General features: G+C 57.4%; 2 protein-coding genes across 2 annotated transcripts; one reads left to right on the forward strand and one right to left on the reverse strand.

Moving 5' to 3' along the window:
- Positions 1–1,129: 1,129 nt before the first annotated feature.
- Positions 1,130–8,312, forward strand: REXO4 (RNA exonuclease 4). The gene is made up of 8 exons (XM_016196568.2): positions 1,130–1,469; positions 1,789–2,075; positions 3,322–3,459; positions 3,645–3,838; positions 5,039–5,127; positions 6,114–6,188; positions 6,632–6,706; positions 7,379–8,312. Exons 1-8 carry the CDS (start codon positions 1,248–1,250, stop codon positions 7,496–7,498), a joined length of 1,200 nt encoding a protein of 399 aa, XP_016052054.2. The 5' UTR covers positions 1,130–1,247; the 3' UTR covers positions 7,499–8,312.
- STKLD1 (serine/threonine kinase like domain containing 1) lies at positions 8,019–23,489 on the reverse strand. The gene is made up of 16 exons (XM_087822976.1): positions 23,308–23,489; positions 21,810–21,911; positions 19,988–20,058; positions 19,110–19,225; positions 17,838–17,956; positions 16,968–17,131; positions 16,257–16,387; positions 14,800–14,883; positions 12,812–12,928; positions 12,384–12,524; positions 11,455–11,580; positions 10,757–10,885; positions 10,548–10,676; positions 9,155–9,295; positions 8,806–8,885; positions 8,019–8,627 (listed from the first exon to the last, which is right to left on the reverse strand). The coding sequence occupies exons 1-16, from the start codon at positions 23,377–23,379 to the stop codon at positions 8,472–8,474; spliced, it is 1,878 nt and encodes a 625-aa protein (XP_087679102.1). The 5' UTR covers positions 23,380–23,489; the 3' UTR covers positions 8,019–8,471.
- Positions 23,490–24,505: the final 1,016 nt, after the last annotated feature.

The raw sequence follows: 24,505 nt of genomic DNA on the forward strand, positions 1-24,505 counted from the left end.
CTTATTCAGGTTTCAGCTCCAACGTCACCTCCCCAAAGAGGCCTTCCCTCAGGACCGCACCTAAGTGGCCGTCCAGGTGGGCTTGCCTTATTTAGAAAATAAAAAGCAAGAGGGCCAGTTGAATCTGAATTTCAAGTTATATATATATATAATTATTTTAGTATAAGTATGCTCCAAATATTGCAACCACTGCATGGATGTATTTCCACTAAAAATTATCCTTTATCTGAAAGCCCTGTTTCTCGGGCCGTCCTGCGTTTTGTTTGGTAACCTAACCCCTGCCGACCTCTACTACATCTCCTGTTATCATCTCTGTTGATCACTACACAAATTATCGTGTTGATGCATTATCTGTGTTTCCCTGGAGGCCCCTCACACACACAGAGGCTCGGGTGGAAACTTTAGGGAAGCGGAGGCCTGATCCGCGTTGCTGTCCAGGTCTGGTCCCGGGCAGGGCGTGGAGTGCCCGCAACTTCTTATTCTCGTCACATAAAGCAGTAAATAGCGATTCTTACAGCGCTTTGCCATTATCGGGCATGGCCGCAGTGCCTCCGCAGCCCCGTGGCTCTGGTAAGCCGGGCTAAGGGGCCGGGGTTTCTCCTTCCCGCTCCTGGGCCTCAGTTTCCCGACTCCCCAGGTAGATGCCAGGTGAGGCTGAGCGGGGCGGGCACCGCGCGGGCTCCTCGAAGCCTGGCCGCCCAGCGCCCCCTTGCGGCCACCTGCGCCTCGGCGCTCTGCGGGCCCAGCCGCGGTGCTACCCCGACAGAGGCCCCCCCAGTTCCCTTCCGGCGCCTGCGTTTCTCATCCCCATCCCGGGTCTCGTGAGGTCCCGGGCTTACCCTAACCCAATCCTAGGTCGCCGGACCTGAACGCCGCTCGCTGGGGTAGCGACCCTTTGCCTGTGCGGGCGAAGAACCCCGCCTTGGTCCCCCGAGTGCGGAACTAGAGGCGAGGGCTCGGTTTCCAGTCGGTCTGGGAGAGAAGAGTACTTCCGGGGGTTGGGACGCACGTGTCGAGGTGAGCGTGGGGGCGCTTCCGGATTCGCTGGCCGGCCCTGGGGGCGGGTTTCCAGCCCGCTGGTGAGTTGGGGGGCCGGCCTGACCCTTCGCTGGGTCGGCAGAGCCCGGAGCCGGGGCCAGCGCGCCTCGAATGGGCGCAGGGCCGCGCTCGGGGAGGGCGGGGGGCTCCCTCTGCCGCCGGCCTCGGCGTGGACGCCGCGCTCTGCTCAGGCCCTAGATGGTGCCGGGATGGTGAAGGCGAAGGGACTGACCCCCAGGCGGGCCCCGGACGCCCCCGCGGCTGAGCCAGGGCTTGTCAGGAAGCTAACACGAAAGAAGAAGAAAAAGAAAAGGTTCTGGAAAAACAAAGCGCGAGAAGTAAGCAAGAAACCGGGAAGCGACCCCAAAGTTGTGCTGCGACCTCCGAAGGCCCCGGCGAACTTCTCCCAGAACTGGAAGGCGCTGCAGGAGGTAAGGGGCCGGCGCTCGTTTCCCCGGCATCGCGGAGGGCGGGAGGCAGCTGCTCAGGGACTCTCAGCATTGGTGTTTCTGTCTCCGTCTCCCTCTCCCTTCCTGTCTCTGAAATCAGTAAGAACACTTAAGGGGGGGGGGGGGGGGGCGGCTTTTCCCAGACCATTTGAAAATGAATTTCAGTGCTGTGGATAGGAAGAATATGAAGATGCGATGGGGGGGGGGGGGGGGGGCTATACACACATGTAAGTTTTTTCAGTCTCTGGTGCGTGATATCCAAATTAAAAATTGTCATGTGTTTTATTTTGGGTCCCATTAGGTGTTGAAACAAAAATCACAGACCCCGGAAAAGCCTCTTGTTATCTCTCAGATGGATTCCAAAAAGGAGCCCAAAATTATCCAACAGAACAGAGAGGCAAAGAGAGGATCTCTGTCAAACAGAAAGGTGCCAGCACCTCCCACAAAGGCCAGTGGAGCAGAGCACAGTGAGAAAGGAACCAAGAAAAAGACAAATGGTGACATTTCCCCAAAACAAGGGGACATCAAACATAAGAAACGGAAAGCTAAGGAGGTGACTGCAGCCTTGACTCCAGCCCTGCCCACCGAGTAAGTACTGGGGGTCTCTGCCCGAGCACCAGCCATGGTGACGGGCATAGCCTCCTCTGCCACCCCACTGCAGCCCGCTTGTGGTCTTCATTGCTGAGGACAGAGTCATAGCGACTAAGGCCTGTCTCCTTAAGAAGCCGAGAATGGGGCCCTCCCTCAGTCCCTCCATCACCTTGCTCTGATGCTGTTTGTTTCTTTGGTCAATAGCTGTTTCCCCTCGCCTAGAATGTAGGCAGAATGAGGGCAGGGCCTGTTTCATAGCTGCTGTATCTCCAGGGCCCAGAGCAGAGCTGGGCACTGAGTACCCCCAGTGAAGATTTGTGGAATGAGCGAATGTCAGAAGCCAGGAAGACCTGAGTTTGAAGCCAATTCCCGCATCTTGCTAGTTGGGTGGTTTGGGACAAGTTCTGACGTCCCCTGAGCTTCCCTGTCTGTTTTTGGCGGGGGGAGGTGGGGGTGTCTGTGAGATGGGATATACTGGCTGAGTGACCAGTGGTTACCCAGCAGACCCTGTGATGGTCACTCACATGGGGAGGACCAGGAGCCAGTGGCCGCCTCTGAATGGCTCAGCTGGAGGTGGCATGTTTGTAAGTCAAGCTGGCTGCATGTCGCAGAGGTGTCGAGGACAGTTGCTAAGGGGGGTAGGGACGCCACAGTCTGGAAATAGAGCAGTAGCCACAGGCCCTCCCTGCTGAGGCCGACGGTCATGTAGGAGAGACAGACGGTAAACTATTTCAGTAATTCAGTAAGCGTGGTTGGAAGGAGTAGGTCCACTATGTGGGGTCAGAAATATCTCTAGGAAATGACATTTAATCAGAGCCTGAAAGGTAATTTAGCAGGCAGAAACTTACATCCCTGCATGGACATCAGAGTCTGACTTGAGGGCTACTGGTCATTACAACATGGTGGGGTTTTGTGTGTCCATTTTATCAGCATTTGTGTTTACATATGTTTCCTAAATGTTTGATACATGAACATACTACTTTGTAACTAAAACGGAAACATTAGCTCAGTCATTATATCTCGGTGGAGGGTTGGGCGTTTCTATTTTGTATTCTTTACGTTTACTTGCAGTTCTTAAATTTCAGATAATGAGCGTATTTTTTAAACAGAAAAGTGATGAATGGAAAAGTGTCCTGTGATTAAAATAGCATGAGCTGCTGGGCCTGGGAGTGGGCATTCAGGCCAATGGCGGTTAGGGCGTCTCCACTAACCATACAGTCAGCCTGTTTTCTCTGCCTTTTAGACAAGACATCTGGTTCGATGATGTTGATCCGGTGGATATCGAAGCGGCCATAGGCCCAGAGGCAGCCAAGATAGCGAGGAAACAGCTGGGTGAGAAGGAGAATGGTGTGGCGCTGGTGAAGGAACAGGCCTTCAGCGGGTACGTGGCTGGGCCTAGCGGGAGGGCAGGACTGCCCCTCTGCTCACCCCTCTGCTCCAGCTGGACTGGGCAGGCACCTCCTGGTGTCATAGAGCTGGTCACAGTGGTGGTGGTGGTGTCAGTGGAGAGCTTTTGTTGCCAGTTCCAGGGTACTGGATTAAACTGGAGCCTTTGGTCCCTTTCAGCCTGACAAAAGCCTTAGCCATGGACTGTGAGATGGTGGGCGTGGGCCCCACGGGGGAGGAGAGCCTTGCCGCCCGCGTGTCCATTGTGAACCAGTATGGGAAGTGTGTCTATGACAAGTATGTCAAGCCAACCCAGCCGGTAACTGACTACAGGACGGTGGTCAGCGGGATCCGGCCGGAGCACCTCAAGCAGGGTGGGTCATTCCCAGCTAATGAGCTTAGAAAGGATAAGCAATGACCAGGTTTACTGTCCTCTTGGTCCCTTTTCTGGAGCATTCCCCATAGCACAATTTCTAACAGTCTCTCCTCCCATGGGGCGAGTGGTCTTCAGATGACTCTCACCCTGTGTGTTTGTACCTCCACACCTCAGAGCCACCCAACCTGAAGACCAGAACACTGTCCCTGAATTGTTCTGGGTCACTAGGCAGCGGGGACTGAAATGGAGGCCAGTGAGGGGGGTGGGAGGTGAGACAGGTCCTCATGGATCTTTGTGACGACTTTGGGAAGCCATGGGAAGGTTGTGTGGAGCAAGGGGCCTGGTCTGCTTCAGGCTCTAGCAGATTCTGTCTGGCTCTGGTTGTCAGAATAGACTCAAGGGCCATGAGAGTGGAGATAGGAAGACAAGGCATGGCTGGTGGTGACCTGGTCAGTAGGTGGCTGTAGGTGACATGCAGCCCAGCTTGGATACACCCCAAAGGCCGTGTCTGTGGGGCTTGCTGATGGGATGGCTGTGGGAGGAGCAGACAGGCATCCGGGATAATACTGAGGTTGGAGACTAGAAGAGATCCTGGAAACTTTAGGATCGAGGCCACTGCTCTGTGAGGGAATGGCCACTGGGTCCCTTTTTCCTGTGCACACAAAATGTGCTGCTCCATACCCCAGCCTGTCCAGCCTGCAGGTTCCAGGCTCTAACCGGTCCTGCTTGGGTCAGGATGGTCGCCGCAGCCCTCCTGTTGGGGATTGGGGGGGGCTCCCAAGGGGTCCGCTGAGAGAGCAGGGGGGCTGCCCCAGATGGTGGGAGGTAAGGGCCAGAGCGACACCTCCCACCATCTAGGGCCAAGGACCAGCCTGTTTTTGTCTCCAGATGGAGAGACACAAAACACCAGCCTGGTTTTTTAGCAGATTCAGTGGTCAGTGGGCAATGCGAACCTCTAAATGCCCACTTGGGGGTGCTGCGCTGGGGGGGGGTGGACTCTGGCCTGTCTTCTTCCAGCTGGGGTGCAGAGCCCTTGTCCCTGGTGGGTGGATGGGAAGGCCATTGGCCCTCAGTTTGGGCTGTGCGGGCCTGAGGTAGCTGACCCCGGATCAGTACTCAGCCTGCCTGTCCCTGAGGTATGACCAGACAATGGCCAGATTTGCTGTCATTCAAAACTACTACTTTGGTTCGATTTCAGGAGAAGAATTTGAAGTTGTTCAGAAGGAAGTGGCAGAGATGCTGAAGGGCCGGATTCTTGTGGGACACGCGCTGCATAACGACTTAAAGGTGCTGGCCTTTTGGCGCCCGCTGCCTAACACTCCACCTGCGTGCACCTCGTGGGCGGGGGGGGGGGGGGGCAGTAGTCTTTGAATCCGTTCCTATGCTGGGAGCATCAGATACACTGAGTTCTCCCTGTGTTTGAGGAGCAGCTCTAGCATTGCCAGGCCCCCCGCCCACTGCTCTAGCACCTTCCACATAGACATAGCCAGGCCACTGCCCCTGCAGCCTTCACTGTCCATGTGAACGGGGCTCCTGTGAGGTCAGAGCCCCTTCTGTTGGGAAGCAGTCTGGGCGGCCACTCGCAGCCACGGCCGGCTCAAAGGCTGTTGTGATGGACTTAGGTGGTAGGCTAGCTCAAGGGGTCCACTTCTGATGCCGCAGAGGCTGATGCCCCGGCCTTTGCTCCTTGAGGGTCTATCCCGATGAGAGCTGAACCATGGGGCAGGTGGAACTGGAAACTGCTCTGCCTGGCTGGGCTGTTCAGACTGTGTTCCATAGAACCCTGAGTGCTCAATGTTCAGGGTCCACTCCATGGTGGCATCCACTGTCTTTTAAAATAAACCTTGAACTACCAGGAACTCACCAGTCCTCTGCCCACTGAAATGCCTTGTATGCCCACCTCCGAGGCCACCTCCCTGTTGGCCTGTGGCTCCCTCCTGAAGACTGCTAAGGTTGTAGATGGGCCACTGCAGCCTGTCACCAATCCTGGTTCCAGCATGTGACTCTGCTCAGATACAGGCACCATCTGCCTGCCTGCTAACTATGGCTTAGTCCCCCACTTCTGGTCTCAGTGTTGTTTCTATTAATGTGGTGCTTATTGTCAGGCATCATCCTGAGTCGGCATGATAATTTTCTTTCAGAAGTTCAAATTTGTGTCAACTCTTTATTTTATTCGTGCGTGTTACATTGGAATTCCTTGTAAGGAGTCATTTGAAATTAAGTTACAGCCACAAACTAAAAATGGCAGTGACCATCACTGTCTTTTCTTTCAGGTACTTTTTCTTGATCACCCAAAAAAGAGGATTCGGGACACACAGAAATACAAGCCTTTCAAGAGTCAGGTGAAGGTACTTAGCATGGTCCCCTTTGTTGTGGTTCTTTGTGTTTTGCTGGTTCACATAATTGGAGCTTCTAGTCCCTGGTAGCTGACTTATGGGCAAAAGGGGTTTTGTTTGCCCTTAACCCAACTAAAAGGAATCTCGGAAGAAAAAGTTTTAAATGTCACCCTTAGAAGTTTGGGTGACCTAGGGCAGGTTATGCTCACCTCTGATCTCTGAAGAGACCAGCAGAGGGTGCTGAGGGCACAGCCTGCCCCTGAGCTGAGCAGAAAGCAAGGCTGGAGGACAGAGATGCAGGTTCCTCCCGCCCTCACTGTGGCCTGGCAGGGTGTCACCAGCCACAGGTGCTTCCAGTGAAGGTCACTTGGGTTGGGGTGCAGAGCCTGCAGCTTGGGCAGCACCTGCAGGGGCCTCTGCCCAGTGGGGCTGTGTGCTGTCCTCTGCCTCCACAGAGTGGAAGACCATCCCTGAAGCTGCTGGCAGAGAGAATCCTAGGGATCCAGGTGCAGCACGCAGAGCACTGCTCGGTGAGTCTCCTGGGGTGTCAGTCCTCGGGATTGGGGGCCATCCTGTCACCTGGTGGCAGACACGGTGCGGCCTAGGCAACTTCTTTAGAAAGCTGCTGGTCCATAATAAATGACCTGGCACAGCGGGCTCACAAAGGGTTAAATTCTGAACGTTTACGTTAAGCTAGCACAATACTAAAAAACTATTGTAATTGTTTGGAGAAAAAGTTCCAGTTAGGGCTGTGTGGCCCGCGCCAGCGGCCCCCTTGGCCCTCTGTGACAGGTCCTGAGATGTGGGTGCCAGTCTGCTGGCCCCGGAACCCATCCCTGCTGCACTGTGGCCATTAGCCCTCTGGGCTTTTTCTGCCCGGTGCCTTGTGCCCGGGCGCCAGGCTCAGTGGCATCAGGCTCAGGGTGCACCATCCGTCCACCAGCATTCTTAATGTTCGGTGTTGTCTGAGGCTCCTCACGAGGAGCACGCTGGGCCTGCATGCCTTCGGGCTCCTCCTGAGTGGGGCACTGAGCTGCAGGGGCGCAGTGAGGGCCCTGTCACCGTCACTGGAGCACTGCCCTGCTTGCTTCCTCCTCCGCTTACCCAGGGTTTGGCTTTCAGGCTCAGGAATTGTGGGATTGACTGTCATGTGGCCATGCGTGTGACCTGCTGGGATAGTTATCGGGTGTTCTGTCACCTAGATTCAGGATGCCCAGGTAGCAATGAGACTCTACGTCATGGTGAAGAAGGAATGGGAACACACGGTCCAGGACAGGCGCCCCGCGGCCACCGTTCCAGTCGTCGGCAGGGACAACATGTAATGGGAGCCACCGCCCCACAGCAGCATCTCTGTCCATAGGCACTCATGACCAAATGACAGGACAGATCAAGTCTCCTCACAGTGGTGACAAAATCGTGGCAGCAGGGGATGGGGCAAACATGCTGCCGGGAACAACCTCTTCCCTCTGATTTCTCCATCTAAGACCTGGTCGTGCCCTGGGGGACATGCTGCATGGTCAGCAGCATTTGTCCTGGGTACAGCAAGCAGGTGGCGGTGGGGACCCATGTGTAAGCACCTGGCCAAGTCCCAGAGTCAGGACATCAGGACAGGAGTTGGGGCTGTGCCTACACCCTCCTGTCCCCACCCATGTGGCAGCCCGCTTGCTGGGTTTCGCTGCATCCCAAGGCAGGAAGTACCCAGTGTTCACTGGTGATGTGAAGATCTCTGCCAGACTCGAGGAGCCCAGACCGGTGTCTGCAGCCAGCTCAGCCACAGCCTCACTGAGGAGTTTTCTGTGGCCTACTTTGGATTTGGAGACTTCTGATGGTGTCCTTCTCTCCCCACCCCCCACTTGCCACCAAATTTAAACTCGAGGTCATAGCCGCATTGTGGCCCCTGAGCATGGTGATAAGTTATTGAAGTGCCTCTCCCATGCTGGGACCGACATGCTGGCCTCGGGCGATTGGAGCTAGAAAAGTGGGTTCCCATGGGTAGCCTGGCCCAGGATCTCTGAGAACAAGAGTGGGGAGCAGCCAGGTGCCCGAAGCCCAAGGCTTTCTTGCACTTCCTGACAGGTACAAAAAGGTCCAAACTCACCAAGGAAATGATCGGACATAAATGAGGTTTTTACTTGAGACGGAGCTGATGGAACCTGTTTCTTCCCTTGTTCAGAAAAGTCTGGAAGGCCTGGTGTGTCTGATGCTGCCACCAGATCCAGCCAGGGCTGAGCCTTGTACAGAGACTAGAATCCAGCACCACAGCCACCCCCTCCCATCCCTAAGGAAAATGCCATTTCAGTGGGCAGCTTTATGAGCCTCGAGAGAAGGCACTGGGTGGGAGACGGGCATGGGGGATCTACCTCTGGCTGAAGCCTGCTGCCCCCGGGCAGAGCGGGGCAGCCCGGCCACCTCCAGTCTCAGGAGTACTCTCTGTGCATAGGAGGCCAGCTCCTGGGAGGAGGAGACAGGTAGGTCTGTGGCTTCACCGCTTGTCTTTGAGGATTCCCCTCCTCAGGATTTAGACATGGAACCACAGACAGTGATCCAGGTCACTCCCACATAAACCTGGTTCTGTGGGCCATAGAGGTGGGTGTGAGGCCTGGTTTGTGGAGGCCCTGCCAACACTCACCAGGCTGGAGGTGAAGCGCTCCTTGATATCCTGGACAAGGGGCTGGATGCCACTGCTCACCAGCTCAGACAGGATATCCTCTGTGGGCAGAACGAGGATCCTGAGGCGGGGCCCTCTGCCCCTCTCTGGGCGCCCCAAGCCCAGCCGGCCTGATTCTCTCATGACTCCCGGCTCGAGCATTTCTGAGAAGGCCAGCAGGGCAAGGCTGGGCCCGTCCCACTTGGGCTTACCATCAACACCCCAACCCTGGGCTCAGGAGCTGGCACTGCAAAGCCGGCCAAGTGCATGGTAGGCACTCGTGTCACAGGAAAGGGACATTCAGACGGATGGTGGGGAAGGGGATTCTCACGGTAGGAAACGAGGTGGACCAGCAGCAAGCACAGGTTCTCCACCACCTCAGGGTGGTCCTTGTGAAGCTTGTAGGTGTCCTTGATGAGGGTAAGGCCGCTGCCTTCTTCCTGTGGCGCCACCACCCGCAGTGCCGCCATCTCTGGGGGGGCGAGGGGAGGTAGGTGACAGAGTTTGTTGCTTGCAGCTGCCTGTGCCTCTGTGACCTCTGAAATGGGGTGATGGCAGGACCAGGTTCCTAGGGTGGTTGTGTGCAAAGTGCTTGGGACAACACGGGCCTCAGCCGCTGGCAGAGGAGGCCATGGTTTCCTGCAATTGGGACCTCCGAGGTCACTGTTCTCCACTGCAGTTGTAAAGCTTGTAAAAGCATCTGCCTGCCTCGTTTCCTAGTGGGAACCAGCACCCACCTCCCTCTCCCCCCAGGCAGCAAAAGGCCCTGAGCCCCTCAGGGGTGGTCCCTGCCTGTAGGGAGGGCACTGGGTGCTCCACGGGCCTCTAAGCAGTGACCTGGGATGCCATGTAGGCGACTCATTCTCCGGGAACCTGGGGTGAACTGACATTTAGTTGAGATGACTGTCACACAGCCAGCAGGTGGCCAAACTACAGTTCTCACTGGGACTCTTGACTCTGGGGTCCTGCTCACTGGATGCGGACAACCCTGCTCCTTGTGAGCTGAGCCAAGTCCCTTTCGCCCTCAGGACCTCAGCCTCCACTCCTGCCCCACAAGGACACAGGTCACCTCCAACACAGACTGCTGCTGGTGGGACCTTGGGCAGGGTGGGGCAGGCCTGGAGCCCAGGGTGCCTCCATCTGAGAGGGAAGACTCTGCCACGCTCTCTGGAGCCTCCCTCCCAGGAGTGACGAGGGTCCCACTCCCTTCAGGCCCAGGCAACTGCAGGCTGAGTCTCAGACAGAGCCTGGCTTTGCTTGCCTGGCCCAGCGCAGCCCAGCCTGTGCACACGCCCCAGAACACTGGGTTAGGACCAGACCTTAGAGGGGCTGAACCCCCCTCACACACACACCAGCTGGAGACCTTGGCCGGTCCCTAGGCCGCAAGGTTCTGCCAAGGGTTATTATAGGGGAGCCGGGCACAGGGCCTGACACAGTGCGTGCGTGACACAGTGGGGTTTGTGTTGTGGAATGGGAATTGAGAGACCTGTCTCCTGGGCTGTTTTAATACGCTAGACCTGTAGGAAAATCTGTGCAGGCCCATGGACAGGGAAAGCCAGGAAGAAAAGTACCCAACGTGTATGTCTCCAAGGCAACTTCTGACTGCTGGGACTAGAGGCTGTTTCCTTTCTTTGATGGTTTGCTTTTGTTTTGGGCAGCTAGCAGAAATCACTTGAGTTTTGCCCCTACCTCCCAGTGGCAGCCAGGTGTGTCCCCAGGCTCACCGGACACCTTAGCAAGGCTCGCCAGCCCTCGGTAGGCGCTGTTCACCAGCAGGACTCTGTCCTGGCACAGCCGGATGCTTTGCAGGAACAGGGACACTACTTCTTCAAACAGGTGCTCCTTTATGCAGCCTGCAGCGGGGCAGTGTGGCCTCGTCACCTCCCGGGCCCAGGGGCCACCCCTTCCAGCCCCTGGGGCTTAGTACCCTCACCTAGCAAGGACAGCAGCCAGAGGACTGCACAGCCGGCTTCAGCCATCTCCGCATCCGCAGGGTAGGTGGCGAGCAGCCTAGCAATGAGGACGGGGGCTTTCTCCAAGGAGGCCTTGCTCACAGTGACAGCTGGAACCAGGACAGGATGGAGGACGGGACACCTGGCCCTTGGGTGCATGTGGGAGTGTACACATGGCCCCCCAATTCTGCCCCCAAGGACAACAGAGCAGAAGCTGTGGTGAGGTCAGTTGTCTGCAGAGATGGGAAGGTGGCTGAGGTGAGGGGGGAGCTTTCTATCCCACTAGGGAGATTGCGGAGGGTGAGGATTCTCTGAGTCCCAAGGAGAGGCTTGGGGACTTCTGCACTGGGTGTGAACAGGGCTCTCCCAGTTTCTGGGGCTTTCCATGGTGAGGAGCCCTCTTTTTCTTGGGTAAAACTACCACCCCGGTGCTGGTGAGCCAGGATGGGGCCTGGAGAGGAGGGAGGAGCACAGCCTGAGTCCCTTTTCTGAATCAAAAATGAGGCCAGGATGCCAGAGCCCAGGCTAAGTTCTGAAACCAGGGACTGTCCGAGAAATCCCAGGCCGTGGGTCCTCTCCCCTTCTTTCATTCCCTCTGCTCTTGGCTCTCAGAAGAGCCCTTCATGGGCCAAGGTTTGTCCTGAAGTGGGTAAGGAACAGGACGAGAAGGAACCCTCACCATCCACCAGCAGGACCCAGAGCAGGCTCAGGCCGGTGATGCAGATGTCCCTGTTGCTGGAGGTGTCCAGGCGCTCCAGGATGTGTTCAAACAGCCCTGCCTTCTGCAGCTCCTCTGCATCGCACTCTGTTGGGTGGGCCCCGGAATTAGGACTGTAGAGAGCCCCTCCTCCAAGAAGCCCACCCTAAGCACCACCTTCATCCTACGCTGTTCTCGGGCACTGCAGTCCCATGCAGCCCACATTCCTAGGCCCCTGCCCGGTCAGTCTCATGCCCAGCGTGGGGTCCAGAATCCATCCCCTGGGCACAAGTCCCAGCATCTCCCATCCCATTACTGGGCTGGGCCTGGCCCATGTAGCTTTCCTTCCAAGGGACCTGGCCCTGCCTCCTGGGGCCGCAGAGCAGGCCTATCCTTTCGAAATGGTGCCCTTTCCCAGCAGGACGGCCGGACACCCAGCGTGCCCGAGAATCCCGATGGGCGCCTGTTGTCCCAATGTGCCTATTCATAGCACCCTTTTCACTCCCCAAAGTAGATTATCAGGTGCCCAGCCCCAGCCCCTGGCCGGCCACGGGACTCGCTGTCTTTGGGCTTCCAGAGGACCCGATGAGGTGGGGAGGAGTGACGCTGTGAGGCCCTGGGTACTGCCCTCCTCCACACTGTCCCCGTCGGGCTGCCCTGCCTGCCTGCCCGGCGGCCTCAGGAGCCCAGGTGCTCTGTGGAACGGAGGTGAGCAGGGCAGAGGGGCAGCGAGGGCGCCAACGTGAAACAGGCCTCGGCGTGAAGCCCTAGCCAGGGCCTGTGCTCATTTGTGGAGGAAACGAGAAAAGGGCGAGCCGGGGGAGCAGGCCAACCAAAGGCAGAGCAATGGAGCCGGGAGCGGGCCCAGCCCCTGGCAGCCAGCCGCGGCTGCGGGGGGCAGGCAGACCCACCCTGGCTGCAGACAATGGCGAGGAGACTGTAGACCATGACCACGAGCTGCTGGGCCTCCGGGTGCCTCCACATGACGCTCAGCAGGACAGAGGCGATGGAGCTGTCCCTCGGCACCTCGGCGGCCGGGTCCTGCGCCAGTGCTGCGTGGGCCAATGGAAGAAGCCTGGGGTTAACCCCCAAAGCTGGGGCCCAGGGGCCGCCAGATAGCATCAGGCGTGTTCCCTCTAACTTCATGTGAAGGAATTGGAGGTGGGCCTTGTTCTGACACAGCAGGTCCCCACGAGTGCTTGCGGCACGAGGGCGTGAAGGATGCAAGGGCGGGGCACCTGCCCAGCCGGCACAGCCAGACGGGCCCCATGCAGCCCGTACAGGTCCGGAGACCCGGGCCTGTGCCGAGGAAACGTTTCACACGCACGAAAGCACCCACCTTGGCCCAAGGTGCGCAGCAGCAGGGAGCAGGCGCACAGCTGGATGTCAAGGAGCCTCTCGTGCTGCTTCATGATGATCAGCAACACCTCCACCACCTCCATCGGCCACGGCAGACCTGGAAGGGCGCGTGGGAGGTGAGCCTGGGCAGAGGAGCAGGGCGGAGGGGTACAGACCGCACTGGGCGCTGGACGGTGCTGGCATCTGCCGGGCATCATGCAGGGGCGCCCGGTGGACGAGAAGGCGGTGAGGAAATGTGACCAGTCGCCATGCTGAGTGCCTGCCATGTGACGCTGGCACGGCCCTGAGCAGACTACCTATGACCGCCTCACACACAGAGAACACTGGGCAGAGTGCTGCCTTTGGCTCCCGAGCCCCGGGCTGTACCTGCCCTGAGAGTGGACATCTGCGGTCCCGGGGCCGTGCTGTGCACTGGGGGGGACGGGAGGCAGTGGCACAGCTGAGGGTCCTTCCCGGCCACGCCCGGTCCCCACTGCGGCTCCCCTCCCAGCCTCTTTCCTCGTCGTCGGAAGAGTGCGGCAGGAGCCCCTCCATCTCAGGCTGTGTGAGACTAGCAAGGACTAAAGAGCCGGCCCCAGGGACCCGAGCCACAGCCAGTCACCTGCACACTCGTCTGAGGCAGGTGTGGCTCCGGGTGGGTGGCAGGAAAGGCCACTGTGGGAAGGGGCCCAGCAGCCGCCCTCAGTTTCTCCAGGAAAGCAAAATCTCCTTCCCATGGACTCTATCCTGGCCACAGCCTAGCTCCAGAGGGGGTCACGGGGAAGGAGCAGAGGGAGGAAAAGGCAGATAGCCAATATGAGGTCTCTGCTGCCTCATTACAGGCCAGGAAGGGGCCTCTGAAATCTCTGATGCCCTAGCCATGGGACAGACCTCTGTGGAAGGATGGATGGTGGACAAAGGAATGAGAGAAAGAAACGGATGGAGGGTGGGTGGATGGTTGATGGATGGGTGGACAGATAAATGAACAGATGGATAGGTAGATGGAGGGATGGAGGGATGGATAGAAAGATGGTTGATGGATGGGTTGACAGATGGGTGAATGAACAGATGGGTGGGTGGGTGGGTGGGTGGATGGATGGATGGATGGATGGTTGATGGATAGATGACTGGGTAAATGGGTGGGTGGGTGGGTAGGTGGGTGGGTGGATGGATGAGTAAGTGAATATAATGTGTCAGACTGGTGAGACTGGTTGGGTGGATAGATTTTATGAAACCATGTTTTGGAAAAATTAAAAAGATTAATACTCATTGATGGAAAGTGTTGGGGAAAGAGGGCTCACAATCACTCTTGACAGGTGGGTAAGTTGGTGCGTCTATGGAGGGCGATTTGCAGCATCTATGAAAATGTGAAATCTTCACACCCTGAACACCTAGGAATTTATCCTGCAGAAACACACAAATGCTCACACAGGCTCCAGGGTGCTCAATATAGTATTGTTTACAACACTGGGAAATTAGCAACCACTCAAATACTGTCGATAGGGATGATGGAAGATATGGGGTGTCTTCAGCATCCATTAAAATCCGGTGAAGGGAGGTCACTGGAAACACTTTGGAACCCAAGCCACCCCCTACCCCCAGCTGGAGAAAAATGGTGACACTGAAGAATTGCGCCCTGCCTAATCCAAGCAGGTCATAAAGATGTGGACCCTGCCCTGGCTGGTGTGGCTCAGTTGGTTAAACATTGTTCAGTGCACCAAAGGTGGCAAGTTCAATCCCCAGTCAGGGCATGTGCAGGAGGCAACCAACCAATGTTTCTCACATGGATGTTTCTCTCTCTCCCCTTCCTCTCTCTAAAGTCAATAATTTTTTAAAAGTTTAATTTAAAAAACAAAGGACACGGACCCTTATGGAATAGAGACCAGCCTCAGAGGTGTAAGAGACATTGCTGGAGAGCTTGGGGTAAGGGGTCAGCCCCCCCACACACCCACCCAGGAGCTGGGGAGGGTGAACAGAGAGGGTCTCTACCTAGCTGGTCATCAGGCATTCTCAGGAGCCTGTTCATGACCTTGAGCTGGACTTCGGGCCGGCTGGAGAAATTCTGCATGACCTCTGCAGGAAATAGGACAGCGTGCTGGGGGTGCCTGCCTGTACATCCACCCAACCTCGGCCAGGTCAGGGACTCTTCTGGGGGCCAGGGCAGCTGGGCCTGGCTGCGGGCACCACCTCACAGGTCCACGTGATCAGGCTAGAGGCAGTGCTCTTATCCCCACTTTTCAGGCCCAGCCCAGCAACCTGTCCAGAGTTGAACCTGAGCGTGCCTCACTCTGGCTGGATGTGGCCAGAGCCCTACGCCCTGCCCAGGGCTCCTTCTACTGCTCCTGAGGGGAGGGGTGGGCAGCAGGCTTCCCTGCCTTTGATTCATAACCAAGAGCTCCCAGCCCCAGAAACAAGCCTCAGTCTCTAGAAGCAGAGCCCTCCACCCCAACTGTCTGAGTGAGTGTCTCACAGCAGCCCTGCTTTACGTGAGGAAACAGAGGCTCAAGGCCACTCAGTGGGCTCTACTGGACCCCTTGTCTGCCTCCAAAGCCCATGACCATGAGACATGGGGAACCTGAGCAGCTAGTGCCCCGTGGGCACCCCTTCCCACCTTTAAACCCTCTACACCCTGTCCCCAGAAATGGACAGAGGTGGCAGAGAGGGTGTGGGGGTCTCTTGTCACAGGCAGTGCTGCAGGGAACCACAAAGAGGGCGGAGGGAGTGAGCAGCCCCCTCCCCCCCACACACATCAGGAACACACAGAGCTAGGAGAGTGGAGCTACCCTGGAACTTGAAATGACCTCTAGACCTCCGGGTAGCCATCAGGTGTCAGTCACTGTGCTGGGAGCCCCAAGGTGCCCCAGCCTGGGACACGAGGTAGAGACTAGTACAGGTGCCTAGGGCGCTGTGTGCTGGGCAAGCACTGAGCCAGGTGACTGGAGGCACCCTGACTGAGTCCTGAGTGTCAAGTTGCAGAGGGAGCCCCCTGTGCTCCCTCTCCCTGCAAGGGTGAGCCTGCTGGCCCAGGGCTCTGGTCACGCAGCAACCCCACAGGAAGTGCTGCTGAGTGGGGAAGACACTGGGCACTGGAGCTACACTGGGCACTGGAGCTACTGGAGCCACTGGGGTGTGGATTCCAGGGGTGGGGGTGAGGGGGCCGGTCAGCTCTATGGAGGACTCCGCAGCAGGGAGAGGGGAAACGGGGGTGCAGTGGGCCATGGAGATGAGCTCTGCTATAGGTAATGGAAGCTGGGGGGTGCCTGAGCCGGCAGCACCCGGAGCAAAGCAGCTTGCGATGGATGGAGGGGCGGCCCGGGAGCCTTCCTACCCGCTGGCCACGCCAGAGGAGCAGTCCAGGGGGCCGGGTTGTGGGGGAGGCACTGACCCTCGGGAGCTAAGACACAGTGGCCCCGTGGTGCCCTCCCCCTCTGGGTCCCCGTCATCACCTAAAATGCTGGGCACATGGCCTTCCAAAAGTATGTCAGAGATGAATGCAGGCACCTCCCGCCGGTGCAGCATCATGGAGACACTCAGGCACCTGAAGTTGCTGTTCATGAAGGTGAGTTGGATGATGTCCCTGGAGAGAGCGACAGAGCCAGAGCCGTGAGCTCGCCCTCCAGGGGGACGGACAGGCCCCCGTGGGCGGACGCTGGCCCCACTTCCGGTTTGGACTCGGTTTGGCAGCACCTCTCGCCCTGTCACAGGCGTGTCCAGCTGGCACCCCAGCAGCCCCACCCCCAGGGGAGACAGGCTCACGCTGGGCAGACGGAGGAGGGTGCCGAGCCCTGGCGCTTTCGCCTGCATGGGCCCTTACTCCATAAAAATATACAAAAATCAGATTTTACAACTGTGGTGGTGTAATGGCAAGTGGAACTGAGGCTGGATCCGTTATTATAGATTCACTTGTTGCTTCTGGTTTTAAAATAAACTAGAATGAGTCCATTTTCCTGGCCCTGTCGTCTCCCATGCTCAGGACGTGCGCTCAAGGCCGCTGTTTGGAACAGCCAAGCCCAGAGATAGCAACGGTCCGTCAGGCAGCGGTGCACAGGCGAGGCAGGGGCTGCGGCCTTCAAACGCCAGGGGGTGTAGACAGTAAAGTGGAGAAACGTTGAGAGAGAAACTGGAAACTTTCAGGCAGCTCCAGACCCTGAGCTCACCTGACTGTGATTCGCTCCGAGGGGTTGATCTGCAGCATCTGGGGCAAAAGGGAACTGAAGGTCTTGGCGTGGGGGACCCGCCTCTCCTCCATGGTCCTTAGGACACAGTTCAGGCTGTCCGGGAGGGTCCGGATGGACTTTCGAAGCAACATGGCTTCTGTGGCCTGAGGAAATGGGGACACCACTTCTCAAGTTTCAGAACCAAATGAAAATGGCCCAGCGGAACCAGGGGGAGCGAGAGGGGAGCAGGGTGGGAAGCCGCGGCAGCCACCTCCGGAGACCGCCTGAGCCCGAGTCCTAGAAGAAGCAGAGGTTCAGCGAGCAGCCAGCGGCCTCTCCCTGGGCAGAGGGAGTGGCCGTGTCCCTGGGGCAGGGGCCTCCAGCTGAGCTGAGCTGAGGCCCCACCCTGGAGAAGCATCAGGCCTGCCTGTGGGTGACAAACAGCCCCGTGTTCTCAGGCCCACACAGTACAGTTCCTGCTGCTTGCAGCTCAGTGTTCCTTAAACAGCCAGCGCGCAGCCCAAATCCCACGGAGTGCACCTGAAGTCAGTTTTCTCACCCCTAAGGGGTGAGGAGAACACCTGGGTGGCAGCTGCGAGGGGCAGACACCTGTGCGGGTTTGAATACTGCCACCACGGTCATCATTACCCACGGCCAGGTGCTGAGTGCACGGGGTGGGGGTCCTCCCAGCCGGGGCAGGGGGCTATGCACGGACCTCCCACACAAGCACAGAGCAAGCGCAGGAGGCAGCAATGGAAGAGTGGGCCCCTTTGTGGGTGAGATGAGCAGGACCGGCTCCATGTGCTGCTGGCCGGCCATGGCAAGTGGGGCTTGTGGGTGGCAAGGAGCGGTGGGCAGGAGGCAGCTCACCTCCATGAAGGAGCAGCTGACCATGTCAAGAATGATGCAGCCCAGGGACCAGATGTCAGATTTCTGGCTGAAGGAAAAGTGGAGGGCTTCGGGTGCCATCCAGGACTTCTGGAAGGGGTCTGTTGGGCAGAAGGGGAGGTGTATGAGTCCTGCGCTCCCTGGGGAAGAAGCAACTTGACAAACGAGCCCTTCATCACCCTGCTCTGGGGAGGTAGGGACAGGCTGTCTGTAGGGGGGAAGGGAGAGGATCCTGCCTCTTGATCTTCAGTGAGGCTGCCCATCTAGGCAGGCGCCCACAGGCTGGCCCATTGTGGCTGCAGTAGTTGGAAGGCTAAAATCTGCACCCTCTTTAAACATCTTGTCCCTTTAAATATCAGGACCTTGAGGCAAAGTTCCAGTTGTTCCCCCACTTCTAAACCTGAACCCTAGGCAAGGAGCCCGCTGAGCAGGGTCCTTAGTTGAGCTCTGTCAGGTCCTGATAGGCCTCAGGCAGTCCCTCCCTCTGTGGACCTCTATTCCCCAGCCAAACAGCAGAGGGGTCGACTCCAAGGACTCCTGCCAACTACACCTCCAGTAGATCCACCCTCCCACCTACCAGTCCATCCATCTATTCACTTGTCCATCCACCCACCCTCCCACCCATCTGTCTACTCACCCATCCATCTATCCAACCACCCACCCATCCATCCATCCCTCCTCTATGCACCAAGGACAGTGCCACCAATGCCTGCCACCCCAGAACTCTGGAGTTCTCCACCGTGGTGGTTGTCTCCATCGCTGACAGCTGTTAGAGGCTAGAAACCCGGCTCCCTTTGCCCCCGTTGCCTTTTCTAAGGAAGGAGAGCTCATGTCCCCTTACTCCCCACCTCTACCATCTTCTTTACTTTAGGACTCAGTAATCTAACCCCAGCCAGTGTCTGGCACCCAACAGGCTTCCACCTCTACATGTCAGTTTCCTTACTTCTGAGACCTTTCTTCTGCCTCCATGAAGGTTAACATTTTCTGGGTGTCATTTGGACTCTGCATGCCTCCCCCCATGGAGGTGCTCTGGCTCAGTTATAGTCCAGGCAGGGGGGCTCTTTGCCTAGGGGGCAAGTCTAGGAGGGGTCTGTGGGGACCTTCTGAGCAAGGAGAGGTTTGATGTTGCCTTGCACAAGCACCCAGAGTGGCTACTGCCCTCTGGACTCCAGGAGCAACCAGCTTCCGGTGAATGGCCCCTCCCCCACTGCTCCCCAGCCACCGCAGTCCCAGGCCTGGGGGGACCCCAGCCACCTTCCTCTGCTCGGATGTTCCACTTGGCTTTGTGGGTCATCAGTGCGTTGCAGCTCAGGTCCTGCAGTTTGCAGTGGTTGATGTTGACCAGGGCGATGTTGGAGGGCTTGAGGTTTCTGAAACCAAGGGGCACACCTTTGCACCCTGCCTGTGGGGCCAGCGTGCACCCTGAACCTTAATTCCTGCCCCACCCAGTTCCACAGAAGCAGCCCACACTCCTCTCTTCAATAAATGCCCCCTTTGTAGTCCACTTTTTAAATATTCTCTCCTATAATAAACAGAAAATACAACTGGTTATTTTAAATTGGAAAAAACAAACCAACTACAGGTAGGAAACCCAATCCTTCTGCGCCTCCTTCCAGACCTGAGCTATGCCTCTGCTTGGGGCTAAGTTTCCCACGGTGATGGCCACTGACGTTAACACGGAGCCGTGAGCATGTCCTTCGCACACACGGCCCACATGCTTTTCCTCCCTCCTTGACGTATGATACTGGTCTAACCTGAAGTCATTCCCAGACCCTCAGGCCCTGGGTTCCAGAGCTCAGGCTGGTGCTGCCAGCATGTCACAGGCGCGCCACCTGGCCAGAGGCCACAGCAGTTTAATCTCCAGTCCTGGGAGTGCTGTTATCTGCTTTCTTTCCTGTACTTTAGAACCAACCCGCCTGAGTCAGCTCACACTTCACGAAGCTGAGTGGGGAGGGTGAATCACTAGAAGCTGGGGGGGGGGGGGTGGACACTATCCTGGGAGATAGGTGCTCTGGACAGGTGCCTGCCTTCATCCCGGCCACATGGCCTGCGGCTGTGCCTCTCGCCTGGATTCTACACACAGGCACTGCTGTCCGAGCCTTTTCTCCTGAAACCACCTGGCCCCCAGTCACCTGTGGATGATATCCAGCTGATGCAGGTAATCCAGAGCGTCCAGCACCTGGCCCAGCATGTTCTGCATCCACTGGGGAAAGGGTGAGAGAGAGATGCCAGGATTGGAGGGGCTGCAAGCTCCCCGGTGGGGCCCCTGCAGCTGTGTGTACAGGTCAGTGACCTCTCAGAGTGGCCGGCAGGACGGCAGCATCTTTTCTCCTGAGTCTTGAGACGGGGCTGAAGCTAGCCAGGAGCTCAGAGTCAGCTCAAGAGGCTCTGCCTCAGGCTCCTCCGACAGTGAAACCATGTCAGCCAGGGCAACACCCTAGTGCCTGGACCCCACACTCCTGTCCCCACTCCTCAAACCCGTGTGCCTCGGGCTCAGGCCCTGCATCCCACCCCTGTGGCCCATTGGCCTTGTGGGTGGCAGAGAGGGTAAAGTCTTTGGGGCTCACTTCTCTATGTCATCAGAATGAAAAGAGCCCTGACAGAGAACACAGTGACTTTCAAACTGTGTTCCTAGGAACCCTGGATCCCACCTTGGGGTGTCAGAAGCCGAGTGGGCAGGACCCTGGGCTTCCTTCCACTCCACCTTCCACCGCCCTCCCTGCCCCCGATGAGAGTAGATTGGCTTTACTTACTGTGTTTCTGAGGACATTTTGTGCTTCAAAGGGTCCTGCCACTCACAGAAAATTCAAGACCCTCCGAGCCTGCCTCTGAGACCCATGGGGGGGTGAGGAGCTGCATGCTCCTCACAGCCCCTCAGCAAGGGGATGGTGGGGAGGCCCACTGAACAGAGGGGTGCTCAGAGCAAAAGTAGGCAAAAGTCATCTGGGGTGGATTGCAGACCTATATGTGAGAGCGATGACAACCCAGCCCAGGGGATAACACGGCCCTGGGGCAGGGAAGGCTTCTCCTACAGCACCCAAGAGCACCTGCGTCAGAGAAGCCACAGAGAAGTCCTTCATCACAATGAAGGACTCTGTCATCGAGCTGTCGTTAAGAAAGAGAACTGGCGAGTCACGGGTGGGGAGAAGACACTCTGGATACCCGTATCCAGGACACAGAAAGAACTCCCACAGTTCAATAAGACAAACCACCCAGGGTTTAAAGGCACAAAAGACTTAAATGCGAAAACACTGACACACTGAAGTGCTGGCCAGGCCGTGGAGCCGGGACGCTCCCACTTGTGGTGACGGCGAACTCCGGGTCGACCGAGCCAGCTCGGGACCTGGGATGGCCGCTCAGGCCACACACACCTGCGCTACACCCCAGCACCTCCACGCCCAGTGTCTGCCCAGGCAACATGGCATTTAGGTCCACCAAAAAACACTCAGCAACACCTTCCTCATAGCCCCAAACTGGAAAAACCCAAAAGCCCCCAGCGCTCACCCAGACGCGGGCCTGGGCGTGGCCATGCAGTGCAGCGGAGCCACGGACAGGGGCGACTCTGGACCCGCTCACAGCGTGCGTGGGCCTCACGGGCACCAGGACGAACGCAAGAAACCAGACACAACGGACTGCCCGCTGTGTGAGCCCGTGTATAGGGGCTTTGGGGCCAGGCAGAAGCCGGCCTGGACCTCCTGGAGCTCCAGGCGTCCCGCGTCCTGATCTGGGCGGCTGTGAGCGCCGACTACGCAAAGTCGCCCAGCTGTGCAGTAAGATCCACGCACGTGGCAGTGTGTGAACGCCTCCGCTCACGGCCATAAGAGAAAGGATGGCCAGACCCCAGTGGCCCTGCCCTCCCCTCTTCCCTCTTGCCCCCCACTCCAACTGCGGGGCCTGTGACATCACAAGATCCAGGTGGTCCCCGGGCCTGGTGTCCTAGACAGTCTGTCTTACCTCTGAGTCAACGATTGTCCTTTCCTCCCTCCTCCTCTCGATGATCTTCTGGAAGTTTCCCTTGCTGTAGTCCATCACGAGGCAGAGGAACAAAGAGGAGATCTGCTGGGGACACGAGGTCCCTTAGGCAGGTGCCCCAGTTCTGGCCCCAGATGCCCAGGCCAGGAGCTTTTGCATGGGCTGCCATCCGCGGTGGCTAGGGGAGTACTGCCTGCCGGGGGCGGGGGGCCAGCCCCTCATGAGCAGCTCCTGCTCGCATCTCCAGCCTCACCTCCCACGCCTGGCTCCATCTGCACTTGGACTTTTCTGACGGTGGCAGGGGCCTCTTGGCCACCACACATACTGATGCCTGGGCCAGGGACCTCACCCCTTCACAGGCTCAGCTTACATTATTTCCTCCCTTGGAGAAGCTGCCCTAAAGGGGACCCCAGCACACTGCATCAAGGGTCTCAACCTAGGGCTTTAGGAGGACCCTGCTTTCCTTCCCATAGTGAAATGTCCTCTTGGCTTTTCCACATCTCCTTAAGAGCATTAGGGGTACTCAGAAAATGCTTGGGGGTGATGGCCTCTCCCCAAGGCTTTCCTCGGGGCCCAGTCAAAAGGGAGGGAATGTGTGTGAGGGGGACCCTCCACTCCTGCTCAAACCCTTGGTTGTCAGCTCCAGACGGGGATACTAATGTGGAGATGTGATTAGGGTCTGACACTCAACAAGACGCCTCGCAGCTGCCCTTCACCTGCAGGCCCACCCCCATCGCCCCTCCACCTCAGTCCCTTCTGGGGTAACTGAAAGCTTCTGGTTCCTGTACAGCCAAGAAGTCACACAGCCTATAGGATGAAGCGCAGGCTTGGGGCTAGGAGGCCCTGACTGGCATCCCACTCAGCTGTTATGAGCTGTGTGGCCTTGGAGAGCTCCTTAACGTCTCTGAGCCCCAGGGAAATGAGGACAGCACTTCCCACCTGCAGACCTCCTTGGACCTGAGGATGAACATGCAGCTAGTTAGTAACCTGTACGGGTCCAGAGGTCTAGGACAACCTGGTGCCAGACGAGGGGGGAAAGCAAGGGACTGGCTTCCTGGCGCCTGCCTGCTCCTTCCGTGAAAAGTCAAAACTCCACCCTCAGAGGCGCAGACTCACTGAGCCGGTAGCTGTAGGGCCAGCTCAGTAGCTGAAGGCACCGGGCACTGGAGTCATGCCCACCCCACCTCACCTCCTGGCTGGGCCCCAAACTAGAGAGAAACTGGGAGGAACATGCTTCTCTTAGCCTTTGCTTCTGAGACCTGGAATAATGACCCCTCTTCCGCTGAAGCTGTTGGGGCTCACATGAGATGATGCCCAGGGAGCCCCCAGTGTGGCCCTGATAAGTGCTGAGTCAGGGGTCACGTTTAGAGTCACTGCCATTGCCCCTCGAGGGTGATAACGGTGCGGAGTGCTCTGCACTCAGTTCGCTGTTCCTGTGACCACCGAGTGGCCCGGGCCGCAAGCATCCGCTCTGACCCACCTGGCCGTTCCACGTGATGAACATCTCCCGGTAGAAGGAGATGTGGGCGTGCCGAAGCTTCAGCAGGGGCATCAGCTGCAGCCACGAGAACAGAGGGGGGAGAAGGTCGGGAACAGTGGTTCTCGGCTAGTGCTCCCCTGTGCCATATCCCAACAAAAACACAAGCTTCCAGCTCCAAGCAGTGCAGGGCACAAGGAAAATGTGCAGCTAGTTGGTGGTTAGATGTGGGTCCCGCTCCAGCAGGTGCATGCAGGCTGTGCTGTGTGACGGAGGAGCAGCTCCTCAACCTCTCTGAGCCTCCTAGCCTTGCCTGAAAATGGCGGTAACAATGGTATCTGTCTCACAGCGGTGCCATGAGGACTGAGTGACCTGATGCAGGCTCAGTGCCTGGCATAGAGGACAGAGACCATAGGCAGGGGTGGCTGGAGAAGGTGGTGAGGCCCAAGGGAAGGGGTCACTGATGTACCCACACCCACCTTGCCTCCTGGTCCCATGCCCCCATCCCCAGCTAGAAATGCTTTGAGAGGAACACACCAGGCAGCAGAAGGGGCCACCTTAGCCATTGAGAACCAGAAGGACACGGCTTGTGTGGAAAGTTGGGTGTGAAAGCAGGTCGCCTACGGGGATGCCAGAGGGAACAGAATGTGAAAAGCTGTGAGGGTGCGGGGGCTACAGTGGCTTTCTTTCCCTTTGTCAGAATGGGGCCTGGATCCATCCCTGCGCATCAGTCACACTGCGGACCAAGCAGCTGTTTGCGGGCAAGGGCTGAAAGCTGGCAATTCCAGATCAAAGACAAACAAGAAACCATTAGATAGGACGGCAGACACTTAACTTCATGTGAAATTCCAGAAAGCAAAGACAACTGCTCAGAGCCTGTGCGGAGCAACCAAAGTGCACACAGCTATTACTGCTATTGCCATGAATTAGGATGTCATTGTCAGTCCTGACTGGTTGATTCAAGGAATGTGAAATAGTTTACATTTTCTTCGTACACAATTCTGTATTTTCCAGATTTTCTACTGTACCTAATATTTTTAAAATTGAAAACAATCTTGTAAAAGATGTATATTGGTAGATTAACCTAGGGACCTGGCCAACATTTAAATTTTATTTTCTCTGAGAACATATGTTCTAAGTTGTTTGCACCTAGATTTAGAAATGAGTGTTTGGCCACAGACTCCCTTCATGACCTGGGGGC

This window comes from Miniopterus natalensis, chromosome 12 (genome assembly GCF_054644295.1).
Source record: "Miniopterus natalensis isolate mMinNat1 chromosome 12, mMinNat1.hap1, whole genome shotgun sequence".
Taxonomy (NCBI): Eukaryota; Metazoa; Chordata; class Mammalia; order Chiroptera; family Miniopteridae; genus Miniopterus; species Miniopterus natalensis.

Excerpts from the sequence above, each read along its gene's own strand:
- REXO4 (XM_016196568.2), top strand. The coding sequence starts at position 1,248 with ATGGTGAAGGCGAAGGGACTGACCCCCAGGCGGGCCCCGGACGCCCCC. Across the intron at positions 2,076-3,321 it reads ACTCCAGCCCTGCCCACCGA|ACAAGACATCTGGTTCGATG; the intron begins GTAAGTACTGGG and ends TCTGCCTTTTAG. Across the intron at positions 3,460-3,644 it reads AAGGAACAGGCCTTCAGCGG|CCTGACAAAAGCCTTAGCCA; the intron begins GTACGTGGCTGG and ends GGTCCCTTTCAG.
- STKLD1 (XM_087822976.1), bottom strand. The coding sequence starts at position 23,379 with ATGCCCCTGCTGAAGCTTCGGCACGCCCACATCTCCTTCTACCGGGAG. Across the intron at positions 16,388-16,967 it reads TCGGAGCGAATCACAGTCAG|GGACATCATCCAACTCACCT; the intron begins GTGAGCTCAGGG and ends CGCTCTCTCCAG. Across the intron at positions 9,296-10,547 it reads GAGCCTTGCTAAGGTGTCCG|AGATGGCGGCACTGCGGGTG; the intron begins GTGAGCCTGGGG and ends TCGCCCCCCCAG.